General features: G+C 36.2%; 1 protein-coding gene across 1 annotated transcript in view; it reads left to right on the forward strand.

Annotated features, from left to right (window-relative positions):
- Window positions 1-21,994, forward strand: part of LNX2 (ligand of numb-protein X 2) — a 94,957-nt gene that overhangs the window by 61,683 nt on the left and 11,280 nt on the right. The window contains 2 exon segments of the mRNA XM_078147066.1: window positions 3,060-3,200; window positions 13,978-14,155. Coding sequence (XP_078003192.1) covers window positions 3,060-3,200; window positions 13,978-14,155 — 319 coding nt within the window.

Below are 21,994 nucleotides of genomic sequence, written 5' to 3' on the forward strand. Positions count from 1 at the left end.
AGGAGGCTGGGCTGGAAGATAAAAAGTTTAATTAGTATCAATTGATGGGTATTTTGCCAAGTGGATGTCTGCATTAAGAAACAAAGGCAGATAACATACATATGTAGGGTTTTACACAACTTTAGGGTGACATTTCCAGCAGCAGAAGGAGCTGTCAAGTGAGGCTGCTCAGCCACTTTCCTCATTTGGAAGGTTGAGTTATGGCAACAGATTGTCAGGCCATTTGAGGAATAACGTATTCACCTTGGGGTCTCCAGAGTTGCAGAGATCAGGTTTGTTCCAGTGTTTTCTCTGTATTTAATCTCATCAGACTATCTTGATGGAGCAGGAGACTTCTAAGATAGTAGAGACCTCCTTCCAGGTAGAATTATTATAGGCTCATCCTGTTGTTGAGCAAAAGACAGACTGTGAGTCTATCTCTGTTTACACAATCCTCTAGCTTTGCTTCCTTGATCTCTAAGGTAGTTTTGTTGGGGTTTTTTTGTTTGTTTGTTTTTTTGAGAAAAGCTATTTCCTTCAAACTCACAGGTTGCCTCCCCTACACTACCCATACTATATAGCTATAAATCAAGATGTGGACAATATACTGACAAATATATGAGGAGATTACATGTTTGCAGTGAAATATGATTACATTTGTATTTTTAAATCATGTTACAGGATAATATCCTAAATCATGTAAAACTGAAACTGTTTAGAGCGGGGTTTGACAGTGTAAAAATTGTTCTTAGTTCCAGGCAGCAACTGGCATGCTCTTTTTTGCTAGAGAACCCTGCATTTTGAAATCCTTATGGTAATCAAATTCAGTGTTTTTGTAGACCCAAAAATATCTGATTCTGAATTGCCAAAGTAGCCAACAATCAAATGTCCTTGTGTTTTTAAACCTGATTAAAGATTTGCTTCTATTCTGTTTAGGGATGTTCTGACCCTTTACTGTTTAGCTATTTGATAATCCTAAAGCTCAAGGTTCTGTATATGTTAGGGTTTTTAACATCAAGCATTGGCATTTTCTTTTTCCAGTTTGGAAGTATAGCTTCTTTTTTTTTTTTATTCCTACTGCAATTTTGAAATATTTGTTAGAAACTTAATTAACTCACTCAGCCCCTCTGAAGTTTCATCTTTAAAATGAGAATTATACAATATTTACAGTCTTACAAGAACCAAATTAGAGAATGAATGTTAAACGTGTAAGTGTTATATAAATGTGAGGTGTTATTCCTAATCATAAAATGTCAGAGTTGAAGCTAACTTATGCATTTCAGTCAGTGAAGTTTATTATTGCATAAACAAAACTTTAGTGAGACTTTAGTGCTTAAATTTTCCAAACTAAGTACTGGAAATAAGCATATTTCTTAGTGCTACAGATTTTAGATACAGTCAGTCTCTTCAGTACATTTGCCTAGAAACCACTTCATAACATAGTTGATAAAGCAGAGTATATTTTCCTATAGTAAAAATATTATAACTGACCATTCCATTTCCAACCAAGGACTTGTATCAAATTAGAGATATGACTAACAATATTTTTGAAGGAAAAAGAAACCAATAAATTTCTGCACTAACTCGAGACAAAATTATATTTGAAGCAATAGAATTTGAATAGGAAACAACCTTAGCAGTCCTCTGTCTCAATTTTTGTCATTTTATAGATAAAGAAAATGAGTCCAGGAAAGGATAAATGACTTCAGGTTGGAATTAGAACCTAGGTCAACTGAATCCTAAGCCAGTGTGCTTTCCATCAGAACATATTCCTTCCCTTTATAAAAGCTCTATAAAATCATGTATAATACATGTGTTACACACATTGATTGAAAAAGGGGTCCCAACATTCTATGAAGTTTGCTTGGTGTGGGGCATGGGAGACAAGGTGCTTTTTACCTATGTTTGCATTAGCGTAGAACAAAGGTTCTTAATCTAGGGTCTAAGATTTTGGTTTATTTGTTTTTTAACTTAGTAACAGTGTTTCAGTAGAATTGGTTTTCTTTGTAATGGTTATGTATTTCATTTTATGTATTTAAAAACAGTATTCTGATAAAGTTCCGTAAGCTTCACTAGACTGTCAGAGGGGTCCATGACACAAAGTTAAGGACCCCTGACATAGAGAATTCTCAGGAAATTCTTTCTATCCAGATGGGTGGCTGTTCTGTAACTTCTTAGCTTGGTGGGTTTATTGGGCCACTGTAAGGTTAGATGACTCTCTCAGGATCACACAGAGAGTATGTGTCACCTTCTGATTCTAAGGCCACTATATCCAAGAAGCCACACTGCCTTTTGTGAAACATACACACATACAGCACAGGAATATACAACTTTGCCAAATTTTTAGGAATCACTTAGATGATCCCATGTATACTTAAAAAAAAATGTCCTGGAAAGTTTGATCTGGTGCCTTTTTTCATCTTGATAAACTGACCTGTATCTTAAAAAAAAATAGCCATTGTAGCATGTAAATATTTAAAGAAAGAAGACCTCATTAAGGATTTTAGTTGTGAGTGTTCAGAGAAGTTGCTCCTTGAATTTTAGCCTTTTTATGCATCTTTTCTTTACTCAGCCTTCGGGGGGGACCACAAAAAGGTAGCCTGAGAATGAAAAGTCAGAAGGAAGGACACTCATACTTCTTTGTGTTAGTAAGACAAACTAGGGATTGGAAGTGGTGGGCAGCTCTTGAACTGATGAAATAGATATATCCAGAAGTGATAGAAAAATTTCTGAGATACATCTATTCCATCAACACACATACATACACACATCAATCAGAGGGCTTTAAAAATATCACCTGGTATGATGTTTCTTTTTCTTATTGTGTATTTAAGTTTTAGTATTTAAATTTAAAATAAATTAAGAAAAAATTATCAGCCAGCAGTCATCTTCTTTCCCTTCTCATTGATTGGCTCACTAAGTTGTTGCTCAAATGAGCCTCGGCTACAGAAAAGTGGTCAGTTAGATTGAGAATTGGAGGAAGATGCAAAGTACTGGAAAACAATGGCTATTTCTAGTTAAGTAATTCTTAAATTGGAAGATATCATTAATGACTGACTGGAAATGTGTGTTTTCTCCAGGCTAGTGGTGAGAGAGTGAATTTAACAATCGCAAGACCAGGGAAACCACAGACCAATAATACGAACAGGGAACCAGGAACTCACAACAGCAGCCAGCACCAGGCACAGCAGCTGTATCACAGCCGACCCAGTTCACATAAGGTGAGTGCTCTTCTTTGTGTTTTAAAAGTCCTAAGAGGATAATGGTCATTATTAATGCTTTTGTTAAAATTATCTCATGATTAAAACTTAACTGAGAAATAGTCTTTTCTAAAAGATGCAAGGGAAGGTTTGAGATATGCTTAGTACTCTCTGGTAATTTGGACAATGACTCAAAAGGGTATTTACCTCTTGGCCCATTATAAACACTAGCTAACTGATTTGCGTGTTGTCCGATGTGATAGTCTGAACTTGACAAATACCAACAAACATAGCCATATGCAAAGAACAGGAAAAAAAATATGTAATTATGAATCAGCTCTATATCCAACTTGTTTCCTTTTTTTCAAGAATATAATAAATTCTCTATTCTCTTTTTGTTTGTTTGGCAGCACTATTTTGAGCGCTTTCAAAGGTTCAGATAGTTTCTGTGGCAGAAAAAACAGGTAATAAGTCAGTCAGTCAGGTATTGTGCTAAGTGCTGTGGTTACAAAAAGAGGCAAAAGATAGTCCCTGCCCTCACAGAGCTCACAGTGTCCAGGCTTTTAATTCCAAAATTCAGAAAACAGAAGGATTTATCACACACTTTATCTCCTCTTACCTCAAATGGTTTAGTTAAACTAAATCTCAAGTAAACCATGAAATTAGTTGCCAAATTGATGGATGTGTTCATTCACTTACATCAAAATAGAAGTGAAATATTAGCCATTTAAAGATCCCTCCTTTGAGTAAAACTTCAATTACTTTTTTAAAATTAAGATATTTACTAATCTACTTTAAAGCTCTAAGTAACTTCCACAGTGCTGTTATAGTTTGTATGTATGTATGTTTCACACATATATTCTTGGTATCCCCAGAAAAATTTATCTAAGCAGCAACACCTGGCTTTTCTGTCAAGCAATACTTTTACACCATCTTCAGCATTAATGTGCAGCCTAACCTGACTTTGTATTGTGTCATCTGATCCATTACTTATGAGAACTTAGGTTCTCTGCTTTTTATTTCAAAACTGGACAGAAAAGACTACCTATGCAGTTGAAATCTGTACATTTTTTCTAGCATAGTAACCATAGTTGTATAAAATGAGAAATTATTTAAAATGGGATTTGGATCACTTGTAGCATTTCCTCAGACCTTTTATTTGTACGTCATATATTAGATTGTCCTGTGACAATCAGAGGTGGGGTATCTCTCTTAGTTATTGCTGGCAAGATTCTTGCCAGAGTCCTCCTTAATAGGCTGTCCTTCACATGGAAGATGGTCATCTACCTGAGTGCCAATGTAGCTTCAGAAAAGGCTAAGGAACAGTTGATACAGTATTTGCTGCCCGACAACTCCAGGAGAAATGCCAAAAGCAGAACAGAGGTCTATATGTTTGTAGATCTGACCAAGCCCTTTGATAATGTCATTCACGAGGGCTTATGGGAAATTATGTCAAAATTTGTTTGCCCAGAGAAGTTTATCAGCATTGTACATCAATCTCATGACGGCATGCTTGCCCAGGTTCTGGATCATGGATGAAGCTCTTGTGTTTTCCCAGTCACCAGCGGAGTGAAACAAGACTGCGGGCTTGCTCCCATGCTTTTTAGAATGATGTTTTCAGCCATGTTGTCAAATGCCTTCAATGAGGACGAACTTGGCATCAAGGTCAGTTACTGCACTGATAGTAAATTCTTCAACTTGAAAAGGCTCCAAGGCAAGACCAAAGTGGAGGGAGTATGTGATTTTCTGTTTGCAGATGATTGTGCAGCCTCTTAAGCAACAAATGCAACAAAGTAGGGATCAGTTCTCTGCCCTTTGTGCTAATTTTGGCTTAACAATACCAAGAAAATACAGGTGCGCCATCAGCCAGCACCACACCATCCATACATGAAACTATCCGTTACAGCAAATCAAGAATTTTTGAATGCTGTGGATAAGTTCACTTATCTTGTGAACAGATTTTCCAGGGTTGCACACGTTGATAATGAGGTTGACACACACATTGCCAGAGTTAGCTCAGTGTTTGGGAGGCTACAAAGGAAAGTGTGGGAGAGAAGAGATATTAGACTGACTACCAAACTGAAGGTCTACAGAGCTGTTTTGCTGACCTCATTGTTGTATGCCTGTGAAACCTGGACGGTATACCAGCACCATGCCAGGAAACTGAATGGCCTCCATTTGAATTATCTTAAGAAGATTCTGAAGATCACCTGGCAGGATAAGATACCAGACACTGAGGTCCTTTCTTAAACTAAACTGCCAATCATTCAAACCCTGCTTCAGAGAGCATAATTCCGATGGACTGGCCACATTCAAATGTAAAACATACACTTGCCAAAAAGACTATTTTATGGAGAAGTCACACAGAGCAAGCATTCACGTGGTGGTCAGAAGAAGCAATACAAGGACCCTATCAGTCTATCTTAAGAACTCTGGAATTGATTCTGTGACATGGGAGACATTGGCACAGGACCACCCAGCATGGCATGCCCACATCAGAAAAGGTATTGTCCTTTATGAGCAAAGCAGAATTGAAGTAGCTCAAAAGAAACGCAAGGATGTGCAAACTTAAAAAATCCACCCCAAAGGTTCACAGGGACTATTTGTGCCTGACCTGTGGTAGAGCATTCTGAGCTGGTATTGGTCTGATCAGCCACAGTCAGACTCACTGTAGCTTGACTCTAACATAGTGATGTCATTTTGGTCCTCTTTGAGAATGAAGGACAACTACCCAACCATTAGAAATTGAGTTAGAATGTTGAATCATTTTTTCTTATTTAATTTTTACAGTAATTTTAAAGTTGTAACACTATGTAAAAATGTGAATCACATTGAAATTGCTTTTATAACTAACTTGAGCAACTTACTATTAATTTTCATTTGTTGTATATTGAGAATAAGAGGCTCTTGAAGAAAAACAGCTTTATTTAGAAAACTTTAATCAGTCCTCTTTGAAACTGAAGTATACTTTAATAAACTAAGCATTTAAATGACTCCTTACATAAACATTTGTTGGTGTTAATTGAACCTCTAAAGAGTTCTTTGAAGCTGTACATGTATTTTTGAGGTTTTTTGGCTCAAAAAAAGAAGTGTATAAGGGAGATATCCAGATATTTTACTGAATAGTTCTTATTGAATGTCTAAAACTGACATGTATAAATGAACATGTTCAATGTAGAGTTTTCTTATAGTCCTTCACAGCTCATTTCAAGGATCTCCTGCTACAGAAAGTTTTTTTTTTCCTGATGGCCTCAGTTGTTAGTGCTTCTTTTTCCCTCTCAAAATTGCCTTAGATTTGCTTACCTGGGTAGATGTTTTATGCCCTTAGGATCTAAGCTCCTCCAGGGCTGAAATTGGCATGTTTTCACCTTTGTGTCCATAGTACCTTGGCACCCTCATAATTGACATTAATGTTCTTTTCGTTGAATTGAATAGTTAAATCAGGTCACCTGTTTCTAAGTAATACATAACACTCTGGTGAATTGGTTTGTATGGGAGTGTAAGGATGATTTGATTGTTTATAACATTGCTGTCAAGTAATCCCACAGAAGGGCAGCTAGGTGCACACTGGATAGCCTGGAATTAAGAAGACCTGAGTTCAAATCTGGCCTTACATACTTACTAGCTGTGTGCCCCTGGGCTCAGTTTCCTCATCTGTAAAATGAGCTTGAGAAGGAAATAACAAGCCACTTCAGTATCTGTTAGGAAAACCCCAAATGGAGTCAGGAAGAGTTGGACATGACTGAAAAATGACTGAAAGACAAAGTCCCACAGAACAGAAATTGCAAAACCGTCCAGGAGTGATCAGAAAGCTCTCCCTTGGGTATAGGTTTTAACATAATGAAGACACATTGCAGGAGCCATTTTGCTGTCAATTCAGTTTAGCATTTATTTATTAAATGTTTGCTATATGCTGGGCACTATTCTGTTCAAAACAAAAACAAAAAAATTGGCCATTTCCTTAGGAAAATACAGCTTGCAAACAGATAAGTAAATACAACATAATTTAAAGAAGGAAATTATATTAGCAATTGAGATAAGTAAGACTTCACAGGAAACGACAGTTGAACAAAGATAAGGATTTTGAGAGCTAAGGGGGAAGAATGAAAGAGAATATAAGTGCCTTACAAATATATCTCATTTTTTTCCTCACAACAACCTTGGAAGGTTGGTACTATTATTGTCCCCATTTTAAAGATAAGATAAAGAAACTGAGGTTAAGTGATTTGCCTTGGATTGCACAGCTAGTAAATGTCTGAGGCCAGATTTGAATTCATATCTTCCAAATCCATATCCATTGTGCCACCTAGCTGCCTCATTAGTAGTGTGATGATAATTTTTAATTTTCCTTTTATTCAGTTTTATTATGCCATTCCTCCCAGAACATTTTGGTTACCTGAAACCTGTTTTGTCTTAATATTAACTTCATGTGACTTTAAAAAAAAAACTCACAAAATGATAGAAAAGAAGATGTTTGACATTACTGAAATAAGAAAGCAAACAACAGGAAGAAGGGAATATAGCATTTTTTTAAAAAAATTATTTATTTTTAGTTTTCAACATTCACTTCTATAAGATTTTGAGTCCCAAATTTCTCCCCGTCTCTCCACTACTGCCACCCCAAGATGGCATGCTATTTGATATGGGCTCTACATATGCATTCGTATTGAACCATTTTCACATTAGTCATATTGTAAAGAAGAATTAGAACCAATAGAAGAAACCACAAGAAAGAAGAAAAACAAAAAGGGGAAAAAAGAGAGAGCAAATAGAATATGCTTTGATCTGCATTCAGACTTCCATAGTTCTTTTTCTGGATGTGGGCAGCATTTTCCATCATGAGTCCTTTGGAGTTGTCTTGGATCCTTGCATTGCTAAGAAGAGATGAGTCTTATAAAAATTAGTCAGTTGCACATTGTGGCTGTTATTGTGTACAATGTTCTCCTGGTTCTGCTTAATTAATTCAACATCAGTTCATATGAGTGTTTTCCAGGTTTTTTAGAAGTCTGCCTGCTCATCGTTTCGTATAGCACAGTAGTGGGAATATAGCATCTTTAAAACCTCCCCAAAAGGTTTTATTTGTGGAAAAATCCTCTTGACTCAGAATTTTTGGCCCTTTGTGATATGTAAATCCCTTCTTCTCAATTAACCCATAGTGACTGTTGGGTTTTTTTGTTTTCTTTTGTTTTTTGGTTAAGTGACTTGCCCAGGGTCACACAGCTAGTAAGTGTTATGTGTCTGAGGCCGGATTTGAACTCAGGTCCTCCTGAATCCAGGGCCCGTGCTTTATTCACTGCACCACCTCACTGCCCCAACTTCTTTAAAATATAGTCTTATAGCTCCCTATTTGCAGATGAAATAGTGGTATACTTAGAAAACCTCAGAGAACTAACAAAGAAACTAATTGAAGTAATTGATAGCTTTGGTAAAAAAGCGAGATACAAAATTAATCCAGAAAATCATCAATATTTCTCTACAATTCTAAGAGAAACAGGGGAAATGGCATTAAGAGAAATTTCATTCAAAATAATTACAGAAAACAAAAGATTTGGGAAGTAACCTAATCAATGTGTATAAAATTCATATCAATACAACTAAAAAGCATTCTTTATAATATATATTAATAAACCTATTTAAATAATTGAAGAGCTATTCATAATTATTGGGCCATGTCAATATAATTTTTTAATTGTCTACATTAATTTATAGATTTAGTGCTAGTCAAAACGATAAAATTCATTTGGAAGAACAAAAGCTCTAGAATATCAAGGGAAACAATGGGAAGAAGTAAAAAATGATGGAAGCATAACATTATCAGGCTTTGAACTATGTTATAAGGTGGTAGCCATCAAAACTATTTGGTGCTTCTTAAAAAAAACAAAAGTAGATTGGTGAAACAGATTAGATAAGAAACAGAAGCAATTAAAAACAATAACCTACTGTTTGATAAACCCAAGAATATGAATTACTTTGAGAAGACCCCCATTTTCAGCAAGAATTATTTGGAAAAAGTCAAGAACATTTAGCAGAAATTAGGTTCAGACCATACCTGTAGCACAAATAGCTCAAAATAAATACATAATCTCAAGTTTAAGGTCATATTAAAAGAATTTTTGAGAGAATGAAAGAACTTTTACAACTGTTGCTTGGGAAGAGAGGTGGAGGTTGTTAATTTTTAAGTAAGTTTTTGATACCTTTTTTTTAACATCACCTTACATATTCCACTGTATCCATCCCTCTACTCTGTCCTAGAGAACTGTTGAACTACTACAATAAAAGGGTTTTTTTAAAAGCAATTTTAAATAATCCACATTGAAAAAGTTTTTTTTTCCTATGCAATGTTTCACACTCATTATCTTCCACATATACAAAGAAACAGGGGAGGTGTTTTCTCATATTCCTTCTTTGAGCCTAAGCTTGGTAATTGTAATTTCAGAGAATTCAGTTTTGATTGTTATTGTTTTGTAACATTTGTATTATAGTCCAGGATTTCACCTCCAGGGATTTCCTGGCTCTGCTGACTTTACTTTGCATCACTGCATCGAAGTCCACACTTCTGTCTTCACCAAATTCTTTGTTTCTTACAAAGCAGTAATATTCCATTACATTCATGTACCACAGTTTGTTTAGCCGTTCCCCAAGAAAGCATATTAAATATGAATACATTGATAGAGCTAGATATCAATTTGGATTATGCAAGAAAAGTTTTTAATCTGAGCATATAACCATAGTAGTATTCTCCATGGTAGAAAAGAGCTGGAGACAAAATACATGCCTATAGATTGGAGAATGGTTGAAAAAATCATAATATGTGATAAGAAATTATGAACATGAAGAATTTGGCAAATTTGGAAAGATTTGTGTGAACTGATGCAAAAAAAAAAAGTAGAATTTTAAAAAAATTCCATAGTGACTACAGCAAAGCAAATGACGAAATCACTAAAGTTTGGTTCCAAATAACCTGAAGAAACCTACCTCCTTATGGCCCAGAGGCAGGGGACTGCCAAGACAGAACATGACAAGATGAAGTCACTGGATGGGATAGTTTTGCTTACTTATTTTTCTTTGCCACAAGAGAGGATTCTCAAGGAGGCCGAAGAAATGACAGGTATAACAACAAAAGACATCTTTAAAAATTTTTTTTAAGAGAGAAAATAAATGAAAAGGTGTTTTTAGCCCCTTAAAAGTATTCAAGTACAAAAGTAAATCGTACTCCAGACTATATAGATAAGGCAGCAGGTCCACTTTGCCCTGGTGCTAAGTTCAGGAAGGTGTTATTAGTGCTCTTAAATACAAATCATGTTATGATATCACTAAAGGTAACGTTATAATTAATGTCTAGAAGCAAATAGTCATTATATTTCATTGCTTTGGGTGGTATTTTTAAAATCATAATTATATTTATCCTATCCACGATGTCATCATGAGGTTTGTGAATATGAGAGAACATTGTCTTGACTAAGGAATATTTATCAAAAGTAATGTGTGTTTTTTCCCCCTTATCTTCCTTGCTATTATTTTCTAAATGTCTTTGGAATATTTACCGCCATGTTAGCTGACTCCTTAGGATAGCTTCCCCTGTCAAACTGAGGATTTCTCTATAACCCAAATTTTACCAAAGACCTAGTCTGATTTACACATTACTTCATTGGACTCCTCCCCACTGCCTTGGATAAGATACTCTTACTACATTCCCCCTGTTCTTCAGAGATCTTTGATTTATTCCTCTGCAGTACCTCCCTATACTTTAGTAGAGGATACTCCACAGTTACTGTGGCAAAACAATTTCCTTGCCTCTGATAACTTGGCAAGGCTGGTCCTCAGGTGATAGATGAGACTGGTGACTTTGATGGTGGTCAGAAGATTGTAGATTTAGAGCTGGAAAGGTCCTTAGATGATCTCTCACTTTTATGGTATTGCTTCATTTGATCCTCACAACAGTCTAGTAAGGGAGGTGCTATTGTTATTTTTTGATGGGGAGGGTTAGCATGTGAGTATACTGAAACTGAAGTGACTTAGCCAGTGTCACTCAGCTAGTAAGTGTCTGAAGTGTCAGGGTGTCCAGCCCAGTGCTTTCTAATTTTGTCCACTGCTCTCTGATGTTCAGCTCTCTGTGCACTACACTGTGCTCTATTAGTCCATCACTAGGTCTCATTTGAAGTATTTCTTTGGTATTTATTCAACAATCGTTTATTAAGCACCCACCATGCAAGTTACTATATTGGGCATTGGGGATACAAAGACAAAAAAAAATTATGCTCTAGGGAAGGGATTTACATTCTATCAAGGGAATGCAACAGATGAATAACTATGATAGATAGATGTTTTAGGGGCAGGGTCAGAACGCTTCTGTTTGGTGGCTGAGGAAAGGCTTAGTGTAGAAGGGCAAGTGAGGTGAGCTGAGAGGAAGCTAGAACCTTTTAGAGGTGGGGGTGGAGGAAAGAGCATTGGATTTGAAGGCAAGGGACCTTTGTTTAAATCCTGGCCATGCTACTTGCTCTCTGTGTGACCATGGGCAGGTTATTTAACCTTTTGGGCCTCAGTTTCTCCTTTGTAAAATAAGGAATTTGTTCTGGGTGACCTATATGATTGTTTCTGGCTCTAATTCTGTGATCTAATGGGGAAGTGAGTAGGAAGCAGCAGATTGAAAGCATGCGTGGTGTGCAAAGGTAGTTAGGTGGGAGGTGAAATGTCCCATACAGGGGACAGCAAGTGCCACACACTGGAACGAGTGCAGGAGAGAGAGCATTGTGAAATGAGCTCAGCCATTAGGTATTGTGAAGAGCTTTCAAGGCTACAGAGGAGAATTGGTATAGAACAATGAGTTATCTCTTACAGTGGGGTTTCAGAGTAGGTTAAAGCTATATCTTTCCTGTATGAAAAGATAAAACTATATGCCTTATCTATTTAAATAATTCTTCCCTGTTATTTCTTTCTAAATGAGCAATTGGTTAATCAAACAACTGAGACAGCAGTTTTTAATGTGAGCTAAATAGAATCAAATGGCTAGTCAACTTTACGATTTCAGATCTTTAAAATAGGATTTTATATTGTGTGATGGATAATGACTGAGAAAACAATCCAGGCTGTGTGATATACTAGCAAAAACAGGTATAATAAACAGGTCAGTGGACTCCCCAGTCAGTCCAAAGACCCTGAATACAGAGTAAAGGCAGATTTTTTTTTATATTAAAAACAATCAAATTAGACTGATTAATTAAAAGAAAACAATTAACCAGGATACAAAAATTAGGTAATCTGATTTCTAATTGGAGGAAAGATGAGGGACTTTCCAAGTTGAAGGGGGAGAGTGAACAGATACAATTTCCTGAAATCAGAAAAAGAGGCGCCCTACTTCCTCCAAGTGTTGTATTCAGTCAAAGGAATATGGAAACAATAACTGACCTGTATAAGGCCAGTTTTCAGATGAGACGTCTCTAGGTTATTTGAGACGTATAATTGTGAGAAAACTACTTGAATCAATCTTCGCATCTTACTTGATTTTTTTGGTCAGCATAACCTAGGTCCTTAGTTAAGGTTCTCCAGGCAACAAGCAGAAGTTGTCCAGCTTCCCAGCCAGACAAGGCTAGGTTCAAACAATGCAATAAAGTTTTCTCACAAGACAAAACCCATAATCAAATAGTAATGTAGTCAGTGTGGTTCACTCAATTTCCACAATTACTTCATTTGGAAACTCTAAATGAGCTTCTCATATTTCAACCAAAGCTTAGTGTGATAATTTATGCAGGGTTATGTAATTGTAATCAAAGTAGCAGATAATACTAGTAAAACAAGAGTGAAGGAGTAGATCAAAGAATTGGACATGCAGCTTTTTAAAAATAGAAAAGCAGCACATTAAAAAAAAACCCAAGCACTAAACATCAAAACAGAAATTTTGAAAATTAAGAGAGAGATAACCAAATCGAAAGGATAAAAAACTGTTGAGTTAATAAAAATAAGGTTTTTTTAAACTAATAAAATTTGATAAATGTTTAGCTAATTTGATCTTTTACTAGAATGCAAAGTCATTATTAATTATTAAAATTGAAAAAATTTTACAAGAAATAAAGATGAAACAAAGGAAAATATAAATTATAATTTTTTCCAATTGTATGCCAATAAAATTGATAACTTAGATGAACTGTACAAATATTTACCACAATACCCAAAATTAACAGAAAAAGAGATAGAGAATTTAAATAACTCAGTTTCAGAAAAGGAGATTGAACAAGTCATAAAGAAACTCCTAAAGAAAAAAGTGTTAGGACCAGGTTGTTTTACAAGTGAGTTTTATAAAACTTTCAGAAAGCAACTAATTCTAATATTAAATCAACTGTTTATAAAATAGAAAAAAATAAAGAAAAAATGAAAGAGGGTTTTTCAGCATTTTTTTAAATGCACAGAACAAAGCAGACTGAAGCTCATAGAAATACATATGAGAGCAGCTTCGAAAGTAACATACTGAATTTATTATAAAGAAGAAAAACAAACTAGTAGATTCTTGTTTTCATGTACCATCCTCATTGTCTGCCTTATTTTCTATATTGAAATGCTAATTTCAAATGGTGTTTGAATTCAAAATAATTTTTCAAAACTTGTCTCTTTTAAGCACTGAACATTTTAAATATATCTGGACCTTAAATACCTTCTGTCCCTCAAGGGGAAGAGAGGGGGATGATATGACTTTGTAAATGCTGTGCTAAAATTATATTTAAGTGTATTTTGTCAATTAAATACAAGAAAAGCCTATTTTTCTACTTTTTATTTTTTACTAGTTAGTGGATATTTTTCCTTGTAGGATCTTTCCCAATGTGTTACATGCCAAGAAAAGCACATTACTGTAAAGAAGGAACCACATGAATCCCTTGGAATGACAGTGGCTGGAGGCAGAGGAAGTAAGAGTGGTGAATTGCCAATTTTTGTGACCAGTGTACCACCTCATGGCTGCCTTGCAAGAGATGGCAGAATTAAGAGAGGTAAAGTTTGATTTTTAGGGGGGGAGGGTGTGTGTGTGTGTGTGTGTGTGTAAAACTTAAACAGGATTTTTTCTTTTAAAAAATGGTCTTATGTTTCTTCACTAAACTAATAAAATATTTTAAGCATCCATTTATAGGGGACAGGAAACAAAGTAGGACAAGCATAAAAGATCAGGACGGAGAGAAAAGCACAATTAAAAATCGTAACTGTGAGAGTAAATGGGATGAATTCACCCATGAAACTTAAGAGGGTAGCAGAATGGATTAGAAACCAGAATCCAGCAATATGTTGTTTACCAAAAAAACACTTGAAACAGGAAAATACACTCAGTTAAAATAATGGGCTAGAGCATAATCTGTTACCATTTCTAAGCATCAATGCACCAAATGGCACAGCATCTAAATTCTTAGAGGAACAGTTAAATGAGTTGCAAGGAAAACTGGTCAGTTAATCAGTAAACATTTATTAAGTGCCAGCACCGTGCTTTGTGCTAAAGATACAAATACAAGTTTTTTAAAAGTCCCCATGCTTAAGGAGCTTACAGTTTAGGGAGAGAAGATGGCACACAAAAGGAAGCTGAGGTAGAGGGAAGGTATCCAGCACAGGAACATGCTGGAGAATTCCAAAAGCAGGGTAGCTAGTAAGAAATAGAAGACCAAGCCAAGTTCTTTTCTTAGATAGAGGCCCTGGGGCCCATGGTGCTGCCTTCCAGTCAGAGGGGTAAAGGTTACTGATGAGATGTGAGTACCAGATAGAGTCAGTTTTTCAGGATAATGAGATTTCCTAGTGATGGATTTCCTGGGGTAGGAGGAATAATGAAAAGATAATAATATATGTAGCTGGTGGGAAATGAAGGGAAATAGACTATAATAGTAAGGGAGCTTCGATTTACCCTGTCTCTGAGCTAGATAAATCTAAACAAAAAAGAAATTAAAGACCTGAATAGAATTTTACAAGTGTTAAATATGATGTACTTTTTGTGAATGTTGAATAGGAATGGGGCTATACCTATTCTCAGTTGTGCATGCTACCTTCACAAAAATTTACTGTATTATTAGAGCATAAAAAATCATAAACAAATGCAAAAAGGCAGAACTATTAAATACGTCTTTTGTAGAACATAATGCAATAAAAATATATTTAGCAAAGGATCTTTCAAGCAAAGATTATAAATTAATTGGAGACCAAATAACTTAATCCTAAAAAATGGATAGGTAAAAGAACATATAGAAGCCATAAATAATTTCATTAAAGGTAATGACAACAATGAGGCAGCATCCCAGACTTTGGGGATACCCAGGGCAGTCTTTAGGGACTAAATAACATACACAGTAACTAAAACAATGTAAATGGAAAAAAAAAACAGCCCTCAAAAATAAAAGTAAACGTAAAATTATAAAGATCAAATGGGATTTGAATACAGATATGAGAAAACACCCCCTCCCTACCTCTTTGTGGAGGTGAGAAGTCCACAGGTGTTACGTGTTGCACGTTTTTGTATTTTTTCAATGTATTGATCAATTGTGCTGACTTTTTTTTCCTCTAAAAAAATGCTGACATACTGGATAACTCGGAAAAGGGGAGGGGAAAAGAAAGGGATATATAGGGTAGTGATATAAGAAAGAGAAAATATCAACAAAAACTTAGGGCCAGGCTAGGTGATGCAGTAGATAGAGCACTGGCCCTAGAGTCAGGAGGACCCGAGTTCAAATTCTGCCTCTGACATTTACTAGCTGTATGCCCTGGGCAAGTCACTTAACTCCAACTGCTTCCCAGAAAATTTTTTAAAAAGGCAAACTTTAAAACATTAGAAAGCATAGGAATAAATGGGTCTTTCTTTAAAATCATAAGTATTACCTATCAAAACCAAAAGCCAGTATTATTTGTAATGGGGATATGCTAGAGGTTTTTCCAATGATATTAGAAGTAAAGCAAAGATACACATTATTACATTACTATTCAATATAGGATTAAATATAGAATTAGAAATATTAGCTAAGAAATAGAAATAAACTAATCAGAAAAAGAAGTTGAAGGAATAAGCATAGGCAAAGGGGAAACTAAATTGTCTCTTTTTGCGGGTGATATGATGGATTACTTAGAAAAACAGAGTCAACTAAAAAACTATTTGAAACAGTTAACTTTAGCACAGTAGCAGGATTTTAAACCCATGCAGATCATTAGCATTTCTGTATGTTACCAACAAAATCCAGAAAGAGATAGTAAAGGGTATTCCACGTAAATAACTAGAGATAGTATAAAATACTTGGGAATTTACCTATCAAGACACACACAGGAACTATATGTCTGTCTACTAGTTCGTTCCTTGTACCCTACAAACATTCTCATGTCTCCTCCCATCTGGGAAAAAACCCTCACTTGATCCTTCCTATCTATCTCTCTTCTGCCTTTTGTAGCTAAACTCCTTGAAAAGTCCATCTATAATAGGTGCCTCCACTTTTTCTGGTGTGACCTGGTTTCCTTTTGGTCATACTCTTCTATTCACCCTAGTTTGTCAGTGACCATGCTAAAATGTGGCACCAGGATCTGAACACAGTGCTCCGTGGGTGTGTCCTGAAGCCTGTAGGACATTTTGGAATTCTTGGCTTTATCACTGAGGACGTTAGACTTCCTTTCATGCAGGCAGCTTTATCAGCCCATGATATTGGCTGTGATGTTGGACTCCCTCTCCTCTAGAACCTGTAGGTCTTTTTCATGAGAATTATTGTCTACCCGTGCTTCTTCTGGCTTGTATACTTGTGTATTTGATTTCTTGAACCCACACTTAGGCATTTATGCCTTCCTGTTCAGTTTCACCTTTTCCCCCCAAGATTATTTCCACATCTTTGATACCATCCTCATTTTCAGATATCTCGAGAATAAATCTCCATGGCCCTCAAAATTGTGCCATATCTAGTTCGAGCTTCATTTAGGTCTCTGTTCTTGGTCAAACTCAGCTTTTTTCCCCTCTATGTTTTTTCTCTGCTGGTGGCTGGGCCTGGAGTCAAAAAGACCCAAGTTCAAATCTGGCTTCAAAGTCTTCCTCATTATGTAACCCTGGGCAAGTCACTTGATCCCCTCATTATGTAACCCTGGGCAAGTCACTTGATCGCCGTCTGCCTCGGTTTCCTAAATTGTAAAATGGGGATAATAATAGCGTTTACTTTCCAGGGGGTTATGAGGATCAAAGGAAGGAATGTTTGTAAAAACAGCTAGCACAGTGTCTGGCAAGTAGTAGGTGCTGTTTAAATGCTTGTTCCCTCACCCCAATCCCATAATCCCACTTCCTGAATCAGCACAGAGTGGTCGTTAGTACTGTTCCCTTACAAAGCTACATAGTGGTGCAAAAGGTACCAAGAATCACAGAGTTGTTAGAGTGTCTTTAAGCATTAAGTTAATTGTTTGTACCTTAAATGTGAGCTACAAATCCAGGGACCTGAAAGTAGGCCTACCAGTGGAATAACTGAATCATATACATCTTACGTTCTTGATATAGATGAAAAGAGCAGCAGAAAGTACACTTAAATGGAAAGATGACTCACAGTTTCTTTTTAGAGATGCAATTGGTCTGCCTCAGTTTACTCATCTGTAAAATGGTGATAATAATAGCATGTATCTCACAATATTGTTGTGAGGATCAAATAAGATAATATATTTAATACACTTGGTAAACCTTGAAGTTGGGGCAACTGGGTAGTACAGTGAGTAGCTCTGGATTCAGGAGGACCTGAGTTCAAATATGGCCTCAGACACTTACTAGCTATGTTTGTCTCAGTTCCTCATCTGTAAAGTAAGCAGAGAAGGAAATGGCTAAAACACTCCAGTAGCTTTGCCAAGGAAACCCCAAATGGGGTCATGGAAAGTCAGACATTACTGAAATGACTCAGCAACAACGATAAACCTTAAACTGCTGTGTAAGTGGTAGCTGTTATAATAATGGTTATGTAAAATATTAAATGGTATATAAGTGGGATCCCAAATGATTTATTATTCTTGGAATCAGCCAGTATCACAGTCTTTGGATATTTCCATTTAGGCAGCTGAGCATGGCCCAAAACTTCCCATCTATATCTCCTCCCCCCCAACTGGATAGATTGATAAATCTATCATTGGACTAATTTTCCAGTTAGATCTAGGAAGACTCTTAAAAGATCTAGTTCCATGCCACTCTCCCACCTTCTCCTGCCCATTTTTACACATAAGGTAACTAATGACCATGGATAAGAAGTTACTTGCTCAAGATCATACCACTACTGTCTTCTTTTTTTCTTAATCTTTAAGATCTTTATTTTTTTTTTAAATTTTGCATTCCAAATCCTACCTCCCTCTAGAGAAGACAAGCAATATTATATCATTTATACATGTGAAAATCATGTAAAACATTTCCACATCACAAAAAGGCATGAAGAAATCATACTTCAATTTGTCCTCAGTTCATCAGTTTTCTTTTAGGAGGTAGATGATATTTTTCATTATGAGTCCTTTGGAATTTTCTTTGATAATCGTCTTGATCAGAGTAGCCAGGTTTTTCATAATTGATCATCATTACAATATTGCTGTGACTGTGTTCTCCAGCTTCTGCTCACTTCACTGTGCATCAGTTCATATAGGTCTTCCCAGGTTTCTCTGAAACCATCATTTCTTATAGTGTAATAGTATTCCATCTTGTTTGGAAAAACACGACTTGTTTAGTCATTCCCCAGTTGATGGGTATCCCTGCAATTTACAATTCTTTGGTACCACAAAAAGAGTTATTATAATATTTTTTTACACATAGGCCTTTTTTCTTTTATCTCTTTGTGATACAGGCCTAGTAGTGGTATTGCTAGGTCAAAGAATATGCAATTTTAAAGCCCTTTGGACATAGTTCCAAATAGTTTGTCAGAATGATTGGACCAATTTACAGCTCTACCAACAGTGCATTAGTGTACCTATTTTTCCATATCCCCTCCAACATTTGTCATTTTCCTTTTTCTGTCATATTATCCAATCCGATAGGTGTGAGGTGGTACCTCAAAGTTGTCTTAATTTGTATTTCTCTAATCAGTAGCAATTTAGAGCATTTTTTCTTATGATGCTATAGTCTAACTTTTTTTTTCTGAAAACTGCCTGTTCTTATCCTTTGACCATTTATCGATTGGGGAATAGCTCTTATTTTTATCAATTTGATTCAGTTCCATATATATTTGAGAAAATTTTGATATTACTGTAATGTCTGTGATACCTTTTAGCAAATGTAGTTTCCCTGATTAGCTCTTTTAATTAGGTTTATTTTTACTATTGCTTTCTCTGAAATCGTGATTGCTACTCCTATCTTTTTTATCTCAGCTGAAGCATAATAGATTCTGCACCAGCCCTTTATTTTAGTTTTGTGTGTGTCTTTCTGTTTTCAGGTGTGTTTTTTATAAACGATAATTGTTGGATTTCTGGTTTCCAATCCATTGTGCTATCCACTTCCTTTTTTGTGGATGAGCATGCCATTCACATTCACGGTTCTGACTACTCTGTATTTCCCTCCATCCTATTTTCTTCTGTTTATCCTTCTCTCTCTCTCTCTCTCTCTCTCTCTCTCTGTCTCTCTCTCTCTCTCTCTCTCTCTCTCTCTCTCTCTCTCTGTCTCTCTTTACTCTGTCCCTCCTCAAAATCTATTTTGCTACCCCTCTTTCTTTTATATCCTTCCTTTCCCACCTCCCTGTTTGACAAAATAGATGTCTATACTCAACTGAAAGTGTGTGTGTGTATATATTCTTTCTTTGAACCAATTTCAGTGAGAGTGAGGTTCAAGTGTTGCCCACTAGCCCACCCCTACCCCGTTTCCTTCTCTACTGTAAAAGCTCTTCCTTTTGTGCCCCTTTTATATGAGATAATTTTCCCCATTCTCTCTCTCCCTTCCCCCAATGTCTCTCTCTTTCTCACCCCTTCATCTTTTTTTTTTTTGAGATCATCCTAACATGACCGACTCAAATTGTGCCCTCTATGTATACTCTTTCTAACTTCTCTAATAATGATGAAGTCATTAGGAGTTACTTATATCATTCTCCCATATTGGAATGTAAACAATTTAAGTTTTCTTGTCCTTTATGTCCTTTATGTTTTAAGTCCTTTATGATTTCTCTTTTATGTTTATCTTTTTTATGCTTTTCAGTCAGATTTTGTGGTTGAATGTCAGATTTTCTATTCAGATTTTCATCAGGAATGCTTGAAAGTCCCCTATTTCATTAAATGTCCATTTTTATTTTCCCCCTGAAGGATTATGCTGTTTTTCTGGGTGAATTATTCCTGGTTGTAATCCTAGCTCCTTTGCTTACAGCATATCATATTCCAACTCCTCTGCTCCATTAACATGGAACCCACTAAATCTTGTCTGATTCTAACTATGGCTCCATGATATTTGAATGTTTTCTTTCTGGCTGCTTGCAATATTTTCTCCTTGACCTGGGAGCTCTGGAATTTGATTATAATCTTCCTGGGGGTTGTTGTTTTGGAGTTTCTTTCAGGAGGTGAATGGTGAATTCTTTTAATTTCTAGTTTGCCCTTTGGATCTAGGATACCAAGGCAGTTTTCTTTGATCATTTCTTGAAATAAGATGTCTATGATCCTTTTTTTTTTTAATCATGACTTTCAGGTGATGCATAATTCTTAAATTATCTCATTTTGATCTATTTTCCCATGTCAGTTGTTTTTCCAGTGAGATATTTCACGTTTTCTTCTATTTTTTCATTCTTTTGACTTTGTTTCTTGATATTTCATGGAGTCCTTAACTTCCACTTGCCCATTCTCATTTTTAAGTTCTTTTCTTCATGTAGTTTTGTTCTTCTTTTATCATTTGGCCAATTCTGTTTTTTAAGGTATTTCTTTGTATTTTTTTTTGTGCCTAATCTTTTACCAAGCTGTTAATTCTCTTTTCATAATTTTCTTGCATCACTCATTTCTTTTCCCAGTTTTTCCTCTATCACTCTTATCTCTTTATCTCTTCCAGGCATCCTTGTTGTGCTTGTGTCCACTTTGCATTTTTTTTCCATTGAGGCTTTGCTCGTACTTGATTTCATGTTGTTGTTCTGAGTTTGTAGCTTGACCTTCCCTGCCATCATTGTAGCTTTTTATGGTCAGATTCTTTTCTCATTTTTCCTAGCTTATTTCTTGACTTTAAAGTTTGGCTCTGCTCACTTGGGGATGGGTAGACAATATCCTGAGTTTCAAGCTTTTTTGCTCTACTATTTTCAGAACTAGTTCTGGATATCTAAATTTTTGGTACTTCCAAGGTGGTATCATCTAGGGAGAAGTATGGTCACTACTCTCCTGGTCTGTACTCTGGTCTTTACCCAGGAAGGGTTCCTGTTTCTCTATAGCTGCAAGCACTAGTGCTTCTCTATGCCTTGAAACTGTGCCTAGGTTCCCTGTTCTCCTGCAGCCATAAATGCTAGTACTCTGCTCTGGGACTGCAACCAAGCCCCTGCTCCCCAGTCACTGCTCATAAACACTCCATTGCACCTTGGAACCATGACCCAGAACTGTATATGGGTGATGAAGAAGGTCTGGCTCAGTGTCAGCTCAGGGTCCCCCACAATGTCTTTCTTACCAGTTATATGGCCCTCTTACTGTCTCTGAGCTGAAAGATCCCACAGTTGCTGTCTCCTAAGTGATATAACTAGGACTCAGACCCGGGTGTCCTGTGTGACTCCAGGTCCAGTGCTCAGTCCACTGCACTAAAATACATGAGATATATAGTTTATATGTAGCTTGAAAGATGTGGAATGAAATGAAAGGTTTTTTTAAGTATAGGGGAAACTGTGCATGTTTGTAGGCAGCAGAGAAAGACAGGGCTATGAAGATACTGA

The sequence above is a fragment of the Phascolarctos cinereus genome, unplaced genomic scaffold, assembly GCF_003287225.1.
Source record: "Phascolarctos cinereus isolate Bilbo 61053 unplaced genomic scaffold, phaCin_HiC Scaffold_726;HRSCAF=1367, whole genome shotgun sequence".
NCBI lineage: Eukaryota > Metazoa > Chordata > Mammalia > Diprotodontia > Phascolarctidae > Phascolarctos > Phascolarctos cinereus.